General features: G+C 47.2%; 1 protein-coding gene across 1 annotated transcript; it reads right to left on the reverse strand.

The window, feature by feature from the left end:
* Positions 1–134: 134 nt before the first annotated feature.
* On the reverse strand, positions 135–14,295 carry LOC104514443 (son of sevenless homolog 2; the record flags this gene model as incomplete). The annotated part of the gene is made up of 11 exons (XM_010158124.1): positions 135–251; positions 1,043–1,215; positions 1,974–2,091; positions 3,025–3,187; positions 3,571–3,690; positions 4,832–5,051; positions 6,036–6,139; positions 9,782–9,904; positions 10,403–10,484; positions 13,142–13,797; positions 14,185–14,295. Coding segments are annotated over 11 exons (1,987 nt in total), but the record flags the coding sequence as incomplete, so codon positions are not given.
* Between the last annotated feature and the right edge of the window lie 5 nt (positions 14,296–14,300).

The following is a 14,300-nucleotide window of genomic DNA, read 5'->3' on the forward strand; positions in this document are numbered from 1 at the left end:
CAAGCCTGGAGCGCTGCCTGGGGTTCTATGGTATACTTCAATTTTTGCAACAACGCAAAACATTTAGACAACAAACCCCAGAAATTCACTTAAAGAAAACTCAACACGACAATTACGCATGAGATCCGACTTACAAATCTAGGCGGTTGCTTGCAGTTTCGAGGTTCAATTTCTAACGACTTGTTGAACAGGTAATCTGTAAACTCTTTTTCTGGTATCTTCCCCATAGGATTGAGATTCTCAAAGAATTTCTAAATGAAACAAGCATCAATAGTATTTTAAAAATAAGCAGATGCACAGAATTTTAATGAAACGTGTGTAATTCACTGATTTAAAAAAAAAAAAAGCTAGCTTTTCACTACTGTGAAGCTTATTTCCAGGAAAATCAAGAGTGAAACGTTCCCTGAAATAAATAAAAACCAACCCAATGCACGGAACAGTCAAGTTCACGGTTAAGCTTCCTGACATGGAAGCGTGACCTTATTGCAGGTAGGTAGGCACGGGAAGTGAAATCTTCTGTAAACTGCTAACTGGGATTCACTGATCTTTCTCAGGCGAGTAACCACTCGAGCATCCTTTCCCCTTCCTAAAGCTAACGCTGGCCGACACCGCTGCCTCCCCACATCTGCCTAGCTGCCGCTGAGCGACTGCTGGGATCTGTGTCGGGTGTCGGAGGGGCTGCAGACTTTGGTCAGAGGTGTCACCCCAGGATGCCTGAAGGACTAAAGGCACCAGGCACGTACAGAGCGTTTTAGCTTAAGGGCATCGCTTTTTCTCCCCAGAGTTCTGCTCTTCAGTCAGTATGACTTATTCTGTCCGCTTTATTGCTAAAAACCAGGCTGCAGGACAGTAAGGGGATGAACAACATCCAGAACATGGAATCCAAGTAAGTAAAACCTCACTTCTGGCTGGTACTTTGCTGTCTACCAGCCACTGTTCACACAAGATGACCTCTAGTACTAAAAGATTACTTGGCAGTACTTGTCATGTACATTCTTCTCACTCTCCTATCCCCAAACCCAGGTATTTAGCGTTTGATTACCCGAATTTCTGGCTCTATCCGTAAACAGTAAGGCTGGTTTTGGTACTGCTGAATTTCTCCTGTAATTTCAGCCACTTTTCTCCTCTTACTGAAGTTAATTAATTCTTTCCCTTGTCTTTTAAGGAAGTCAGGATTCCCTTCTTCAGTCTTCAAAATATTTGTTAGGTAGATTCCTGAGAAAGAAAGAAGTGTTTTATAAAGTTCATTTTCATCCCAAGGGCTGATTTCATCCTTCCTAACGAATGACAAAAATGTCTGAGCAGAGGTAGACCATTCCCTTTCACACTCCCAACAGTTTATTAGCTGGGAAGAACGAATCAAGTCTGTACTTCACACAGGAACAATGTATTATTGAATTAAGATGCTTTATCTCCTTTGCATGAGATCATGAGTTTAGAAAAAAAATAGAACATCTCCAGGTCACTAATGAGGAGGCAGTATAAAACGAAGTAAGGTAATATTAATAATACCAGTAATCTGTCTATTGAACGAGAAAAATGAATTTTATATAAAAGACACTAAATCTTTTACCTGACCTAGTGGAGATTGAGATTGGACATCAGGAAGAAGTTCTTCCTGAAGGGAGCGGGGAGGCACTGGGACAGGTTGCCCAGAGAAGCTGTGGATGCCCCATCCCTGGAAGTGTCCAAGGCCAGGCTGGATGAGGCTTGGAGCAACCTGGTCTAGTGGAAGGTGTCCCTGCCCATGGCAGGGGGTGGGACTGGATGGGCTTTAAGGTCCCTTCCCACCCAAACCATTCTGCGAAGTCTAAAAACATTACAAACCCAGGAAGTCCAAAGTCACATCTCTGTCACAGAATTTTTAGCACTAAACCAACCCTGGACGCTCTAAGCAGCACGAACACAACCGCACCAGACTCAGCCCAAGGCTGACAGTACACACCGCAGGAGCCTGCCGTGGCGTTACTTACCGAAGAAAGGCACACAGGGTGGATTGATCGACTTGAGCTTAGCTAGATACTTCTTAAAATGATCTTGACTTAATTCTACTGCTTCATCCAAAACTCTTTTTTTTCTTTCCTGGAGTGCCTAAGTTGCCAAAGGAAAAAACGCAATAGAGATGTAAATTCTCAATAGCACAGTTAGCAAAACCAAGGCAATTCCCTTGCTCTCAGCAAAACTTCAGACCTGGAATTCAGATTTGAGAGAACCACTTTTGTAGATGATGTGCTCTGGATTGACAGCACTGTCAGTCCAAGAATTCAGTCACGTGAATCATGAGGCTACTGTCAACAGACCACTGTTCTGTCTATCAACTTACAAGCATAATTCTGGTCTTTATATTTAATAAAAAAATAACATTTAATTTTTGAATTTAACAAAAAGGCCTTTTACTGCCTTTCAAAGACATACAAAACTCAACACTTCATTCATGCTGCTCTGTTTTACTCGAGAGAGGCTTTGCTGCCAAGTCCTAGGCATTTCTTTTCCTTGGCAAGTGAAAAATGGAATCACAGCTTGTCTAGTAGCGTCTCTTCCTCCTGTCCATTGAACCCCTTTCAGCAGCTACTTGTTTCTGACTCTTGACAGTCTGAGTTTCCCGAGATTCTCTCATCCAAGAGAAGTTCTTGCGATCAACTGAAAAGGGAGTTCTCGCTATCCCCTCCCCACATCTCTTGCGCAGGTAGGAAATGCTGCTGTTAGCGTGTCCCAGTCCTGGGATCCTCTTTCATACCCATAAAATGCTTGACTGAAGCAACAGGTTCATTTCACACAGGTTAACGAACAACAACCGAACGGCCACGGCGCTTCCCCTTTTCAGGCTGAATACACGCGAGAAAACATCTGCTGACAAGCTCTGCTTCCCACAACCAACCCCTGGAGAGTCCCCGCTCATCTCGTGCGTTGCCTCTTAACCGAGCATTTCACACCTGTTTTTTTCCACGGAAGCAAGCGTGGTACGGGTAACTGGACGTCACTGCAGAAGGGTGTGTTCTGGATTCTGCAATGCCCCAGACTCACCTCGAACGTGTGATCTAGTCTGTACACTGACACCGAGTTCATGGCGCTGACGATCTCCAAAACGCCGTTGAAATTATTCAGATCTTGGAAAACCTGCAGGATTTCTATAATCCTGCTCAGCACAGCCACGCGCTCTTCAAAGTTCTCCGTTTCCACGATGCACCTAATCAAAAGACATAATTGGAGAAACACTGAGAAATAAAACTTGACGTTTTGCTAGCTACTAAATCAGAAATTTCCAAGCCAACACGGTGCGGTACACCCAGTGTGCCCACTCTGGCTCACTCTCAAGGATCTCAAGTTGGAATTTATGTAATCACATCTTACACATGTTCACGTTGGAAAGCCAAGGGAGGTTTTGGCATATCCTGCAAAATAATCAAGCAAATCCCAAGCGAGGCCCAGGGTGAGACTCACTTCAAACTCGCCAGGCCGGGTGAGTGCCTATGAGCTGCTACACCTCGAGATTCCGTGCAACAGAATTCAACAGCCCAAAGAATCTCTGCAGGAGTCAACGCCACTACCACCATCCCCACTTGTACTCACTTTTCAAACCAGAGAGTGAGATTTGTAGTATGGCGAATCATTTTCAGTAGATTTGGGGAGTTAATTTCCTTATCTTCTTTCGTCCACACACTACCAACGAGTTCGGAAGGCTGTACTGCCCTGGTAATGACAAAGCAAGGTGCAGAAGAACGCTCAGTACAAGCAATAACGGCATGTTCTGTGTTTGTGTTCCAAGATTATTTCTTCCCTTAATCATGAGTTGGCATTTCACAACTACAAACCAATCTAATCTGCTGCAAAACGGTTCCTTAAAATTACTTTTGGACGAGTCTTCGACTATAGAGGGAAATACATTTTTGTCTTAATGGAAATTGGTGTTTTCGAATCAGCATTTTCAGGTAAGAAGTTACAAAGGATTAAGTTTAATTTCCTGAAAGAAAGCATCTTAAAGACAATCAGATTTTTTTTTTTTTTTTTAAAAAGGAAGCTGAAGTACTTGGAGCAATCTGCTGGCAAAGTGGCCTATTTCAACAGAAAACCTGCTGTCACCGAAGCCCCAAAGGATACTACACCTTCAAGTTTGGTAAGAGCTTACAGAATTTCTAGCCAGCAAAACCCAGCTCTCACATCAAGGCCAGCTTTGTTCATCACAGGTAACAGCAGAGTACTTATGGTACCAGACCAAAAAACCTCTTCGGAAGCAGAGGGCCTTGACGTACCAGCGCTACAGTTACACGCCCGGAACTCCTCTGCCGTGCAGCTGCACAGGAAAAGGAGCACAGACCGTCGTCTTTTCATTTTATGGTGAGGCACTGGGACAGGTTGCCCAGAGAAGCTGTGGATGCCCCATCCCTGGGAGTGGCCAAGGCCAGGCTGGATGAGGCTTGGAGCAACCTGGTCTGGTGGAAGGTGTCCCTGCCCATGGCAGGGGGGTGGAACCGGATGGTCTTTAAGGTCCCTTCCAACCCAAACCATTCTGGGATTCTAGGATGCAACAAGCATGTCTCACCAAGGTAACCCCAGTTTGCTTTTAACAAGGAGACAATACAAGTTCATATTATCGACTCGGAGTACTTCAGTGTCCTTGCTGTACGTATTTCTGCTGTCAGAAGTCTGATGTGGAGATAAAACAATTTTTTTTTTTTCCATTTCATATTTTGATGTGCAACAGATGGCAAGAAAACCTCTTTGCAGAAACTCTGCAAGTCGAGGGGACGTACCTGCAGCCGATTCTGGGAATGAGAACTCTCTCGTGCTCAAATCACGTAATAAAACGACACGTTATTAGTTCGGGCCCTACCTATAAAGATCAGACTCGAGAAGCGTCAGCTGCCGAGCAATTTCTATAGGATGCAGAGTCATGAGGTCCAGCGTTTCGCTGTGCCCGACACGCCAGATGTGCCACTCCACGGGGGGCGGCGGGCTCTCGAAGGTGATGTTGTGGCTAATGCCGTTTGCCTGAGCTTTCTTTCTCCTGATGATTTTAGCGATGGATTCCACCCACTTCTTCATGGATTTTCCTGCAAAACAGAGACCGTAAGAACCATCCTGCGCACCCAGTTGTGTTTCATCACATTTACTGACAGTTTTTGAGGGGAAAAAAGTGACCCTGTATACACTGTATTTTACTTCCCTCCCCCCCTAGCTGCAACCGTCTCCACTTGGCCTCCCAGCTTCAGCTACTCAGCGGAGAAGAACTGCGGAGGTAAACAAGCCTCAAGTGAGAACTCTGCAACACGCCGTACTCATGCCCAGTGGGACAAAATGACTAGAGAAATACATGTTCACCACAGCAGTCCACAATATTCTGTCCAACACAGAATAGTGGACAAGATGGGAAGTACCCTCAGCATTTCGAGACAAGAAGCTTTTAAGAGACTAACCCAAATGGAATTATTCCTCTCTGGTCAGCAACGTTTGGTATGGAGACCTCTGCAAAAGCTAAACTACCGTTCCCTAAGCTGGTGTCAGAATTAAATCATCCTGGTCTGGCAACCTGAAGAGTAAAAGCCCAGAATTGCCAGGGTGATGACTACGACTGACTTGCCCTCTACACAGGCTGCCAAAAAAGTCTGCTAGTTGGTAAGGGATTGCTCCAGAGGAAGCGATCCCAAGCAGGTCGAGTATTTTCTCCGAAAACGACCAGGAAAAATGGGAAAAGAACAAGATGGAAAAAATTAGTCTCGGCAACCAACATGGAAGGAATTCTCTACAACACGGGGAGGAGGAAGGCGCCAGTCCGAACCCTAACAGGTCTGCTGTAGAGTCAGGCCAGGATGAGCGTTGCCGTCCAGAAGTAAATACGCTCAAGTGCAAGATCGTAAGGCCTGAAGTAATTTTTGGTAGCTGTTCAGGCCCCAGGCCAAAGCTTGCTCATGCAAAGGAGAGGCTCATAAACAGCTCAATTAAACACATTAAAATTGCTCGTGTGCGTAAAGATAATGTCATGCCCGAAACCTGTCGGGATTAGCCCAGCAGGCTGCACCGAAATGCAATTACCATACCTCGTACGCTGGAAATAAACGTCTCCAGCCTCTCGAGTAACTCCAGATCTCTTTCAAAATCGTAAAAATGATGCTCTACCCAGTGACGAAAAACGTTTAGTATTCTGAGAAAGGAGAGAAAAAATAGAATTATGCTTTGTTTTCAAGGACTCCCCCACATAACCACTGAATGAAACAGAGCTCTACAGAAGCCGCGTTACAGGTTCGTGTAGCTGAGGACTATCAAAACGCACGTGGACAAGGGCAGAACAAGGGCTGAGCACGGCACCAGTGACCACCGAGGTCAACAGGTACTTAAAACCTCATTTTCCAGTCGCAGCATATAGCCAGTTGGGTGGATGTTTTAAATTTTATACAAAGAATGCTAGCGTTGAGGTGGTTTCAGAAGAGGAGAAAGCTTATCATCATCAGTTAAAACTGGTATTTCTAATGTGATTTTCTCTTCCTTTTTTCAGTTTAAAAAGCTAATTAGTATCTCCCATTTAGTAAGAAACAAATTTGTCATTGTTTCTTTTCTATGCAGAAATTTCAGCTTAGAAGCCGTTGCAACTGTACTGCCCCACGTTTACAACTTCTAAATTACACGGCTGTGTTCCACCCAGTACTTCCTTTAAGGACAACACTAAACTTTCTCTTGATGCTTCTCTATGCCTTCTTAAACCGAGCACTAGCAAACCAGCCTCTAAACTCGACCCACAACGCGCTTCTGCCTTCTACTCTTAGGAGGTATCACAATAAAAAACTCTTTTGCCTCTTCTTCAGGTAAACGAGTTGAGTTTGTACCTCAAAACTTTAATTTATTGGGGTGCACCATATCACCTCACCTGAAGAGTGAGCAAAAATCTCCTACATCAGCCAGTACAAGAGACAGTGACACTTATACAGGGACAGGATGATGGGGTTAACGGGGAGCCCATGGTCTCAGATTCAGAGGAGGAGCTAGTTCCAGTGCCTGGGAGGGCTACAAGGAAGCTGGGTGGGCTTTTTACAAGGGCAGGGAGTGACAGGACAAGGGGTAACGGGTTTAATAGGAAAGAGGGAGATTGAGATTGGACATCAGGAAGAAATTCTTCCCGGAGAGGGTGGGGAGGCACTGGGCCAGGTTGCCCAGAGAAGCTGTGGATGCCCCATCCCTGGAAGTGTCCAAGGCCAGGCTGGATGAGGCTTGGAGCAAGCTGGTCTAGTGGAAGGTGTCCCTGTCCGTGGCAGGGGGTGGGACTGGATGGTCTGTAAGGTCCCTCCCAACCCAAACTGCTCCGTGATGACTCTGTGCTGGTTGCAGCGAGGGGCGGTTCCTCCTGCCCCGTCGCCTTTGCAGAAATGCCTAGCTGCAGACGAAGCAGCTGAACTCCCCCACCCTCCGCAGCTCAGATTAGGGCAAACCAGTGCTAACTGTGAATCAGACCGCTGTTTGCAGTGGCTCAGTCCTGCAGATCAAGGGCAAGAGTATCACAGAAGAATGGGGCAGACAACTGATTGCACCTCCCAGTCTGCTGTGAGTCAGAGCACCAGAGAAGCTGCTGGTTTAGCTCAGTCAAACGAAGGGCAACTCTTCATGAACACGTGAAGTTAGACAGTTCTCCTCTTCCCAGTGTGCAGGTTAAAGAATAAGGTTTAGGCCATGAAAGAATGCTTACCCAAACCAGGTGATTTGGGCTGTAAACCAATGACAGCTTCTGTCAAAGGAGTCAAGTTTTGAAACAAGTGCCCAGTAATACAGCGTCTTATCTAATCAGCCTTTGCCTTTCAGCTACCAGGGTAGGAAAACTGAAAGAGCAAGAAGTATCGCCGGGTTCTGCTGACTGCATTTCCAGCTTAGCACCTCCCTCTCTCATGACCTCACATGCCATTATCTAGTCAAAGACATCAGCGTTTCCATGCCTGTGCATCTACAAGATGGGGAGTAATGCTGGGCAGGGAAGGAAGGGAGAGAGGGATGGGCATCTTCACATTCTCCACCTTCTTCCCAAATCTCAGATCTCCCTGGTGGAGAGGTCAGTGCTACTAACACCACCGGAACTGACCAAGTGCTGGGCATATCAACCTAATACCTCAAGTTCAGACACTTATTTTCAAGAGTTTCAAGCTACCAGAGACAGTCAGTGCCTCCTAAATGCAAAGATGACCATCAGCCACGGAAGGGTGTGTGTTAAAGAGCAGTGTTCAACCACACCTCATCAGCAGGCACCAGTAAGGGGACCCAGCCCACCAACCACAGCACGAATGAGACAGCAAAGAGGTGTCCTCGTCTCCCAAACAAGGAAAGGAGCCAGAAACCAAAACTGGAAACTTTGGAATGGGGCCCAGGTTTCAAACAGCTCAAAGATAACAAAAGTGCTAAGTTGTTTTTGGAAATTAATAGCAAGAAACCTGGCTAATTGCTGCCTCAAGCTTTCCTACAGGTTCCACTTGTCCTGCTCAGCTACGGCAGCAGCACTGCAGGAGGATGCACATGCCAAGGGGCACTCTGAGGAGGCCCCCGAGCAGCTTCAGGCCTTGTTAGAAGAGGAGACTCTAAGAAACAGCAACAAAAGCAATACAACAAAACTTAAACCACGACAGCCACAAAAGCCCATTCTGTATGAGTTTCGGGGAAGGGCTCTATAGGCACCTATGTGGATGGACACAGATCCAGCTACCCGAAAACAGCAAGCTGAAGCCAGGAAAAGCATGTGCTGAGAGGCAGGCGTGTGAAGCTCTCCCAAGAACTGATAACTGTGGAGGACAGTGATCCCGCTGAACCCGCAGGAGCTGATAAACTGGGAACACCAAGGGCCTGATAAATCTGGAGGAGGCCACGAGCGCACACAAGTATCAAGGTTACGCTGAGGCCGTGTAACTTGGATCGCATCCAAGAAGGTGGTGGCTGGTATATATTGATGAAAATGACAATATTACATCCATATTTATCTTTTTAGATTTGTATTTATATAGGCACACAGGTATCTGATGAAAATGGGATCCCTAAGTGACCTTCTGAATACCCACCTTGAAGGAACTGGCATGTCAGTGTGACCCTTTGAGTAAACTGCTGTTGCTCCTAAGAGGTCACCGTGAATGCCTCTGTGATAACGGAGTAACTGAGCGCGCTCTGCCACCAATAGTCAACATCTTGATGCTCCTAATAAAACCAGTTTAACGAATAAAAGTCGTTCTAGCAAATATTGGTTGTGACCTGTGTCTCCTCCTGACTGCCAGGGAAACAATTAAGACTCGCTCATGCTAGAAACGCTGAATTGTTCCCCCCAAGTCAGCTTGGTCAGCAAGACCTTGAAGATTCACTGCAGCCCGTTCCAATGTGCAGTACAGACAAGAGCCTCCCTGTCTGTGTGCAAATACACCAACGGGGCTGGGAAAGGGAGTAAAATACCAGCTGAAAAAAAAAGAATGGAAAACAGAGAAACTATCTCCATAGGGCCTGTTAACAAGGAATCCATTGACAATGCAGTCAGAAACACGGTCAGTTGTACATCTCTCACCCACAGCCGCTTTAGGCAGCGGCCATGCAGCGCTCTCGTGGGCGGTGATCACAGCCGCCAGCAGTGGAGGACCAAAGTACAGTTGCAACAACAGCAGAAGCCTGTGTGACTAATCAGTGATTTGGGATGTTACTCCCGTTGCAGACAGCCTAAATCCCTGCCTGACAGCACGGCTGTCTCCAGGAGAGATTACCGTCTCCAGGATCACCGTGTGGTCAGTGAACCAAAACCTGGCTTTAAACGGAACGAATTGAAGAGCAAATCAACCTGAGCTGTACTGGCTGGACGTATTCCTTGCGAAATCGCTTCAGGTCTGCGCTGATAGGCTGCTCCCCCTTCTCGATGGCCAGCCTGTCTGCTTCGGTGGGCTCAGGCTCCGGGATTTCAAACCTACCAACAAAAGCACCAAAAAAACTGATGGCAACTGAGACAAAACACAAACCCTTAAAAAGTTGCATTTTAAAACAAGTTCAGCGCGGTGGAACTCAAGCACTCATCTCCTATCCGGTTTGCCTGGAATTCCCTCCTCCCCTAGCTGAGTCCTGCTAACACACCCAGCTCTCACCCTGCTGACTCACTGGTTCTCTGCCTGTCACCAGCTGTCTAGACTAGGATGTACGGTCTTTAACTACCTGCTAGCTTGATTAAGGGAAGATTAGAAGAAAGCTTAAGAGCAGCTTTATCACACTGTATTAACTGTTGTTTACCCTAAGAGCCCATGCCTTTCAAACAAACTGCTTACAACATTCCCCTGCTCCCCCACGGAGACTTAGGCACAGTGGGATACACTCACGTGCCCCAACGGCACCGAGAACCCGAGCAGGGAAGGGGCAGGTAAACACACAAAGCCTTTCCTTCAGTATCTCCAGAAGGATGATCACTACTCACCTTTCAATCAGTAAACTCAGCAGTTCCTGGGGCTTGCAGAAGGAGCGGTAGGTGGTAAGGAAAGTACGTACGAAATTAGGATCTGTGAAGACAGAACAAGAAAACGATGTGCGTGGGGGTTTTTTACCCAACTGCAAGATAGCAGAAACAGAATCCGCATACGCTCACAAGTGCAGACAATACACTGAGGTTAGAAGTCAAGCACCGTAATCCGAAAAACACCAGGAACGATGCTGCTTGTGCAATTTTCATTTAGTCTTCGACACGCTCCCCCTGTAAAAGCTTTCAACTGCGCACACCGCGTTCTCTCAAAAACTGCATCGCAGCCTTGGCGTGCGGGATGGCTCACCATCCCCGAATACGCAGCTGCCCCACCGTTTCACAAAGACAAAACACGGTAGAACTAGGCTGTCTGCTCCTGACATCAACAATAGCTCCAGCACCCCGACGAAATGGTTCCTACCTGCAGCGGGGACTGCACACCCGCCCCAGACACACACCCACCCGCTGCAGAGCAGCCGGTCAGGAAACACGTGGCGTGGCAGAGGCCTTACGTGGCAAATACCTGCAGGGGTTCACGACTCTGCATCTCCACATGCTGTCACACCTCCCTCATGCTGCTTCCCACCCCTACGGTAGGTGTGTTACCGCCGGATGTGCCTGTCCGCAAGCTACCCCGCGTTTTCCCAGGCCCACGCTGCTACATCAGAAGCATCAAAGGAAAACCACTGTTCCCTTAATCTCTGTTAGTTCTGCTCTTGTACAGAGCTTCTTCGGTGGTGAATGAGCAAGCTGACGGACAAACCCCTTCACTGCAAGCCACGAAGGGTCACCGTCTGGTCCTAATCCTGACATCCCTGCAGCAGACCCCCTCACCAGGGAGATGGGGCAGGACGCTGCTGCTGCGTGGTACGCAGCAGCTTCCAGAGCTGCCTGGGAGCAAAGCAACGCTGAAAGACAGGAAAAGCAGGCCTAGAGAAGTGCGTGTGCACACGCTCAGGGACAAGTGTGGATTCTGGGTTGTTGAGTTTCCTTTGCCTGTTGCTCTGTCAACAGTCCTGGCTCGTCAGCGTTACGTGCAGGCAGCTTACACCTGCAGTCTTCAACATATGGGCAGCGAGTTTCTTCCCATAAACCCACAGAAGATGAAGACAAACACTGCTTTTCAGAAGGCTTAAATTCCCTGCAGAGCACTGCTCAAGATTTTTAAGGGATCCGTACGCAGCAAGACACTTGCAAGCTAGAAGGAGTAGCGCTCTCATTCTGTGCTAATGCTGCTGAGTCTGCAGCCCTGGCCTGCACCGCTGCCACGTCACATCCACCTTCACTCCTCAGTACTATTTATGACATTCTTACCACTGAACAGGCAGGCAGAAGCTCTGCTCTGCAGACAAGACCTGCAATCCTCTTAAAATAGGAGCTGCTGCTCTGCTCTCTAACCTGTGTGGGTTCCTTTATATTATGTTTGTAAGCCACGTTCTCAGTAAAGCAGAAAATACAAGCAGTGCGCTGCTAACAGTGGCTCGCGATCTAAATGCCAATTAATTCCCCATCTGCTACCTCCCATGGAGTCCTGGTATCACCTGGACACTTCTCTGACGTGACAGAGGTCACTCTGGGAACGCACAGCCTGCTCCAAACAACTCCCAAACTAACACCAACCTGCAGTGAACTGACAGGTTAAAAAAAAAAAAAATCATGTTTTGACCTAAATACAAACAAAAAGCACCGCCGAGAGTCCCTCCACATGCTGTCAGTCACCGAGATGCCCGCGTTGGGGGCTGAGGGAGAGGACTCTGTTGGTTTTGGCTCTGAACACCGTTTGGAACAAGCTCACAGGAGCCCAGGAGGCAGTGCTTTCACTGAAGACTCCCAAGGGCAAAGCGCTTGCACTGTGAAAACTGCTGTTACGCTACCCAACTCAGATGCAAAAAAGCAGGAAGAGAGCTAAGGCAGGCCACCGAAAGCCATCACACCTTAGAAGGGGCTGATTTGGGACTCTCGGACAACACAACTACGGATGACCGGCTGCAGCAACACTGCGCTTCAGTGTGAGAACGGCCTCTGTTCTGTTTTTTTTAAATGTGCACTCTCTAGCCTTAGTTTTACAAAAAAAGGCTCACAAATACCAGGCCCTTCTGTAAGAAGACCGTTATTATTTGAAAGTTTTACAGGAATCGCACACGGCTTCCACCAGCATCCTTCCGTCAGCTTCCCTGCATCCCCTTTTCAGCACGTTTTTCATCCCAAACCGAAGACCCAACCTCTTCATCCACATCAGCACTTCACAGACCTACACCAAGGTTTCAGTTCTGAGGCTTGCAGAGGACAGGCTGAAGAATGCCGGCTGTGATCTGCACCCTTTTCTCCCGAGGGACTTCACAAAGCAGCAGGTTGGAGCGTAAGAAATAGAACCTCCAACCTTTTTCTTCCTCCGGAGTCACGCAGCCTGAACACCGCCGCTGCTTCAGCCGTGACGGCCCCACAGACATACTAGTGGTTCCTATTAGACCCCCGATACCTTTTTGTGAGGGGAGAGGGCTTGCATACCCAACATCTTCTTACAGCTTTGCCACAGCAGAGCCGATCGATCTAGTAACACGTACGTTTGGGGTTTTGCCCTGCAAATCCTGCTTTACATTTAACTCTACACCCAACCAGAAGACAAAAGCATTCATTCCATCGCCCTTCCAAGCATGACCCTAAAACCCACGTATACATAACAAACGCAGAGGATACCTGCATACATATGGTACGTTAACCTTTCGATTAATTTCACAACCGTTCCTCCTTTGATGATCGGAATGCCGTTCCTGCTTTGCAAGTTGTCCTCGAAAACAATGTTATCCTCTGAGTCTTCCACTACAAAACGATACACGTTTGGGCTGGGCAACCTCAGTGGCTGTTCGTTTTCTTCTTGTAGTAACACCGAATCGAGCATCCTATCCAGCGTACTGCGATACTGGAGGGAAATCAGAGCGGCCATCCAGTTGCTCTTCTCTTCAGCAGACTTGGCAGCGAACAGGATACTGTTCTCATCTTTAGACACCAGTTCAAAGGCATGTTTATATTCAGATGTGTCATCTTTATCGATAATCTGTATTTTCCTCATGATAATTTTCTCCTTCAGTCTATACTCCGCGTTGCTGTAACCAGGAAGCCGCGACTGTCCGTGATTAGTTTTACAGCTGATCATTAAACCATCGAAGAGAAAGATGTGGCGTTCGTGTTTGGCTCCGATTTTCGTCAAGCCACCTTCCATTATGAATTCATTACAGCACTGCCCAATATCTTTGCCTTCCCAGCCGTCAATATTTTTCTGGATTTCATTCATTTTCTTGATGGCCAAGTGCTTGCTTCTTATTTGTCGGTTATAGAAACGACAGACCTGCTCCCTGGAATGAATAAGAAAAAGTCACGATAGGCACCTTCCACATTTGCCATCCCAAGAGACCAAAAAAGATTCAACTAAATTAATTCTTTATATCACTATTGCTTTGCCCTAAACCTGCCCGAAGCAGGTTTCCTGTTCCAAATAAGCCACATGCACTGCTCTGGCTGGGGAAGGAGTAAGATATTCTTCGCAGAAGTGGACTGTGAAGGTTTTGGGCTGCTACTCCATGTACAATGAAAACTGGCATAAAGACCTGCCTTGAAAAGGAAATATACAGATTATCTAACAAGAAAAAAAACCCCAAAACCCCAGATTACAATGCCTTCCAAATAAATTATCTCCTTCTCTGCCCACTCTGGGACAGCAGGGTAGTTCTGTGGGTTATTACCCAGGCCGCCGCCTCGGGGAGTGTTTGCTGTAGATGCGCTCCATGCTGCACTGCAGATTCAGGAGAGCAGTAATGGCTTGCTTCAAGCACTCCCGATCCTCTTCATCTTCACTGCA

Source organism: Eurypyga helias, unplaced genomic scaffold, assembly GCF_000690775.1.
Source record: "Eurypyga helias isolate BGI_N326 unplaced genomic scaffold, ASM69077v1 scaffold34478, whole genome shotgun sequence".
Lineage (NCBI taxonomy): Eukaryota > Metazoa > Chordata > Aves > Eurypygiformes > Eurypygidae > Eurypyga > Eurypyga helias.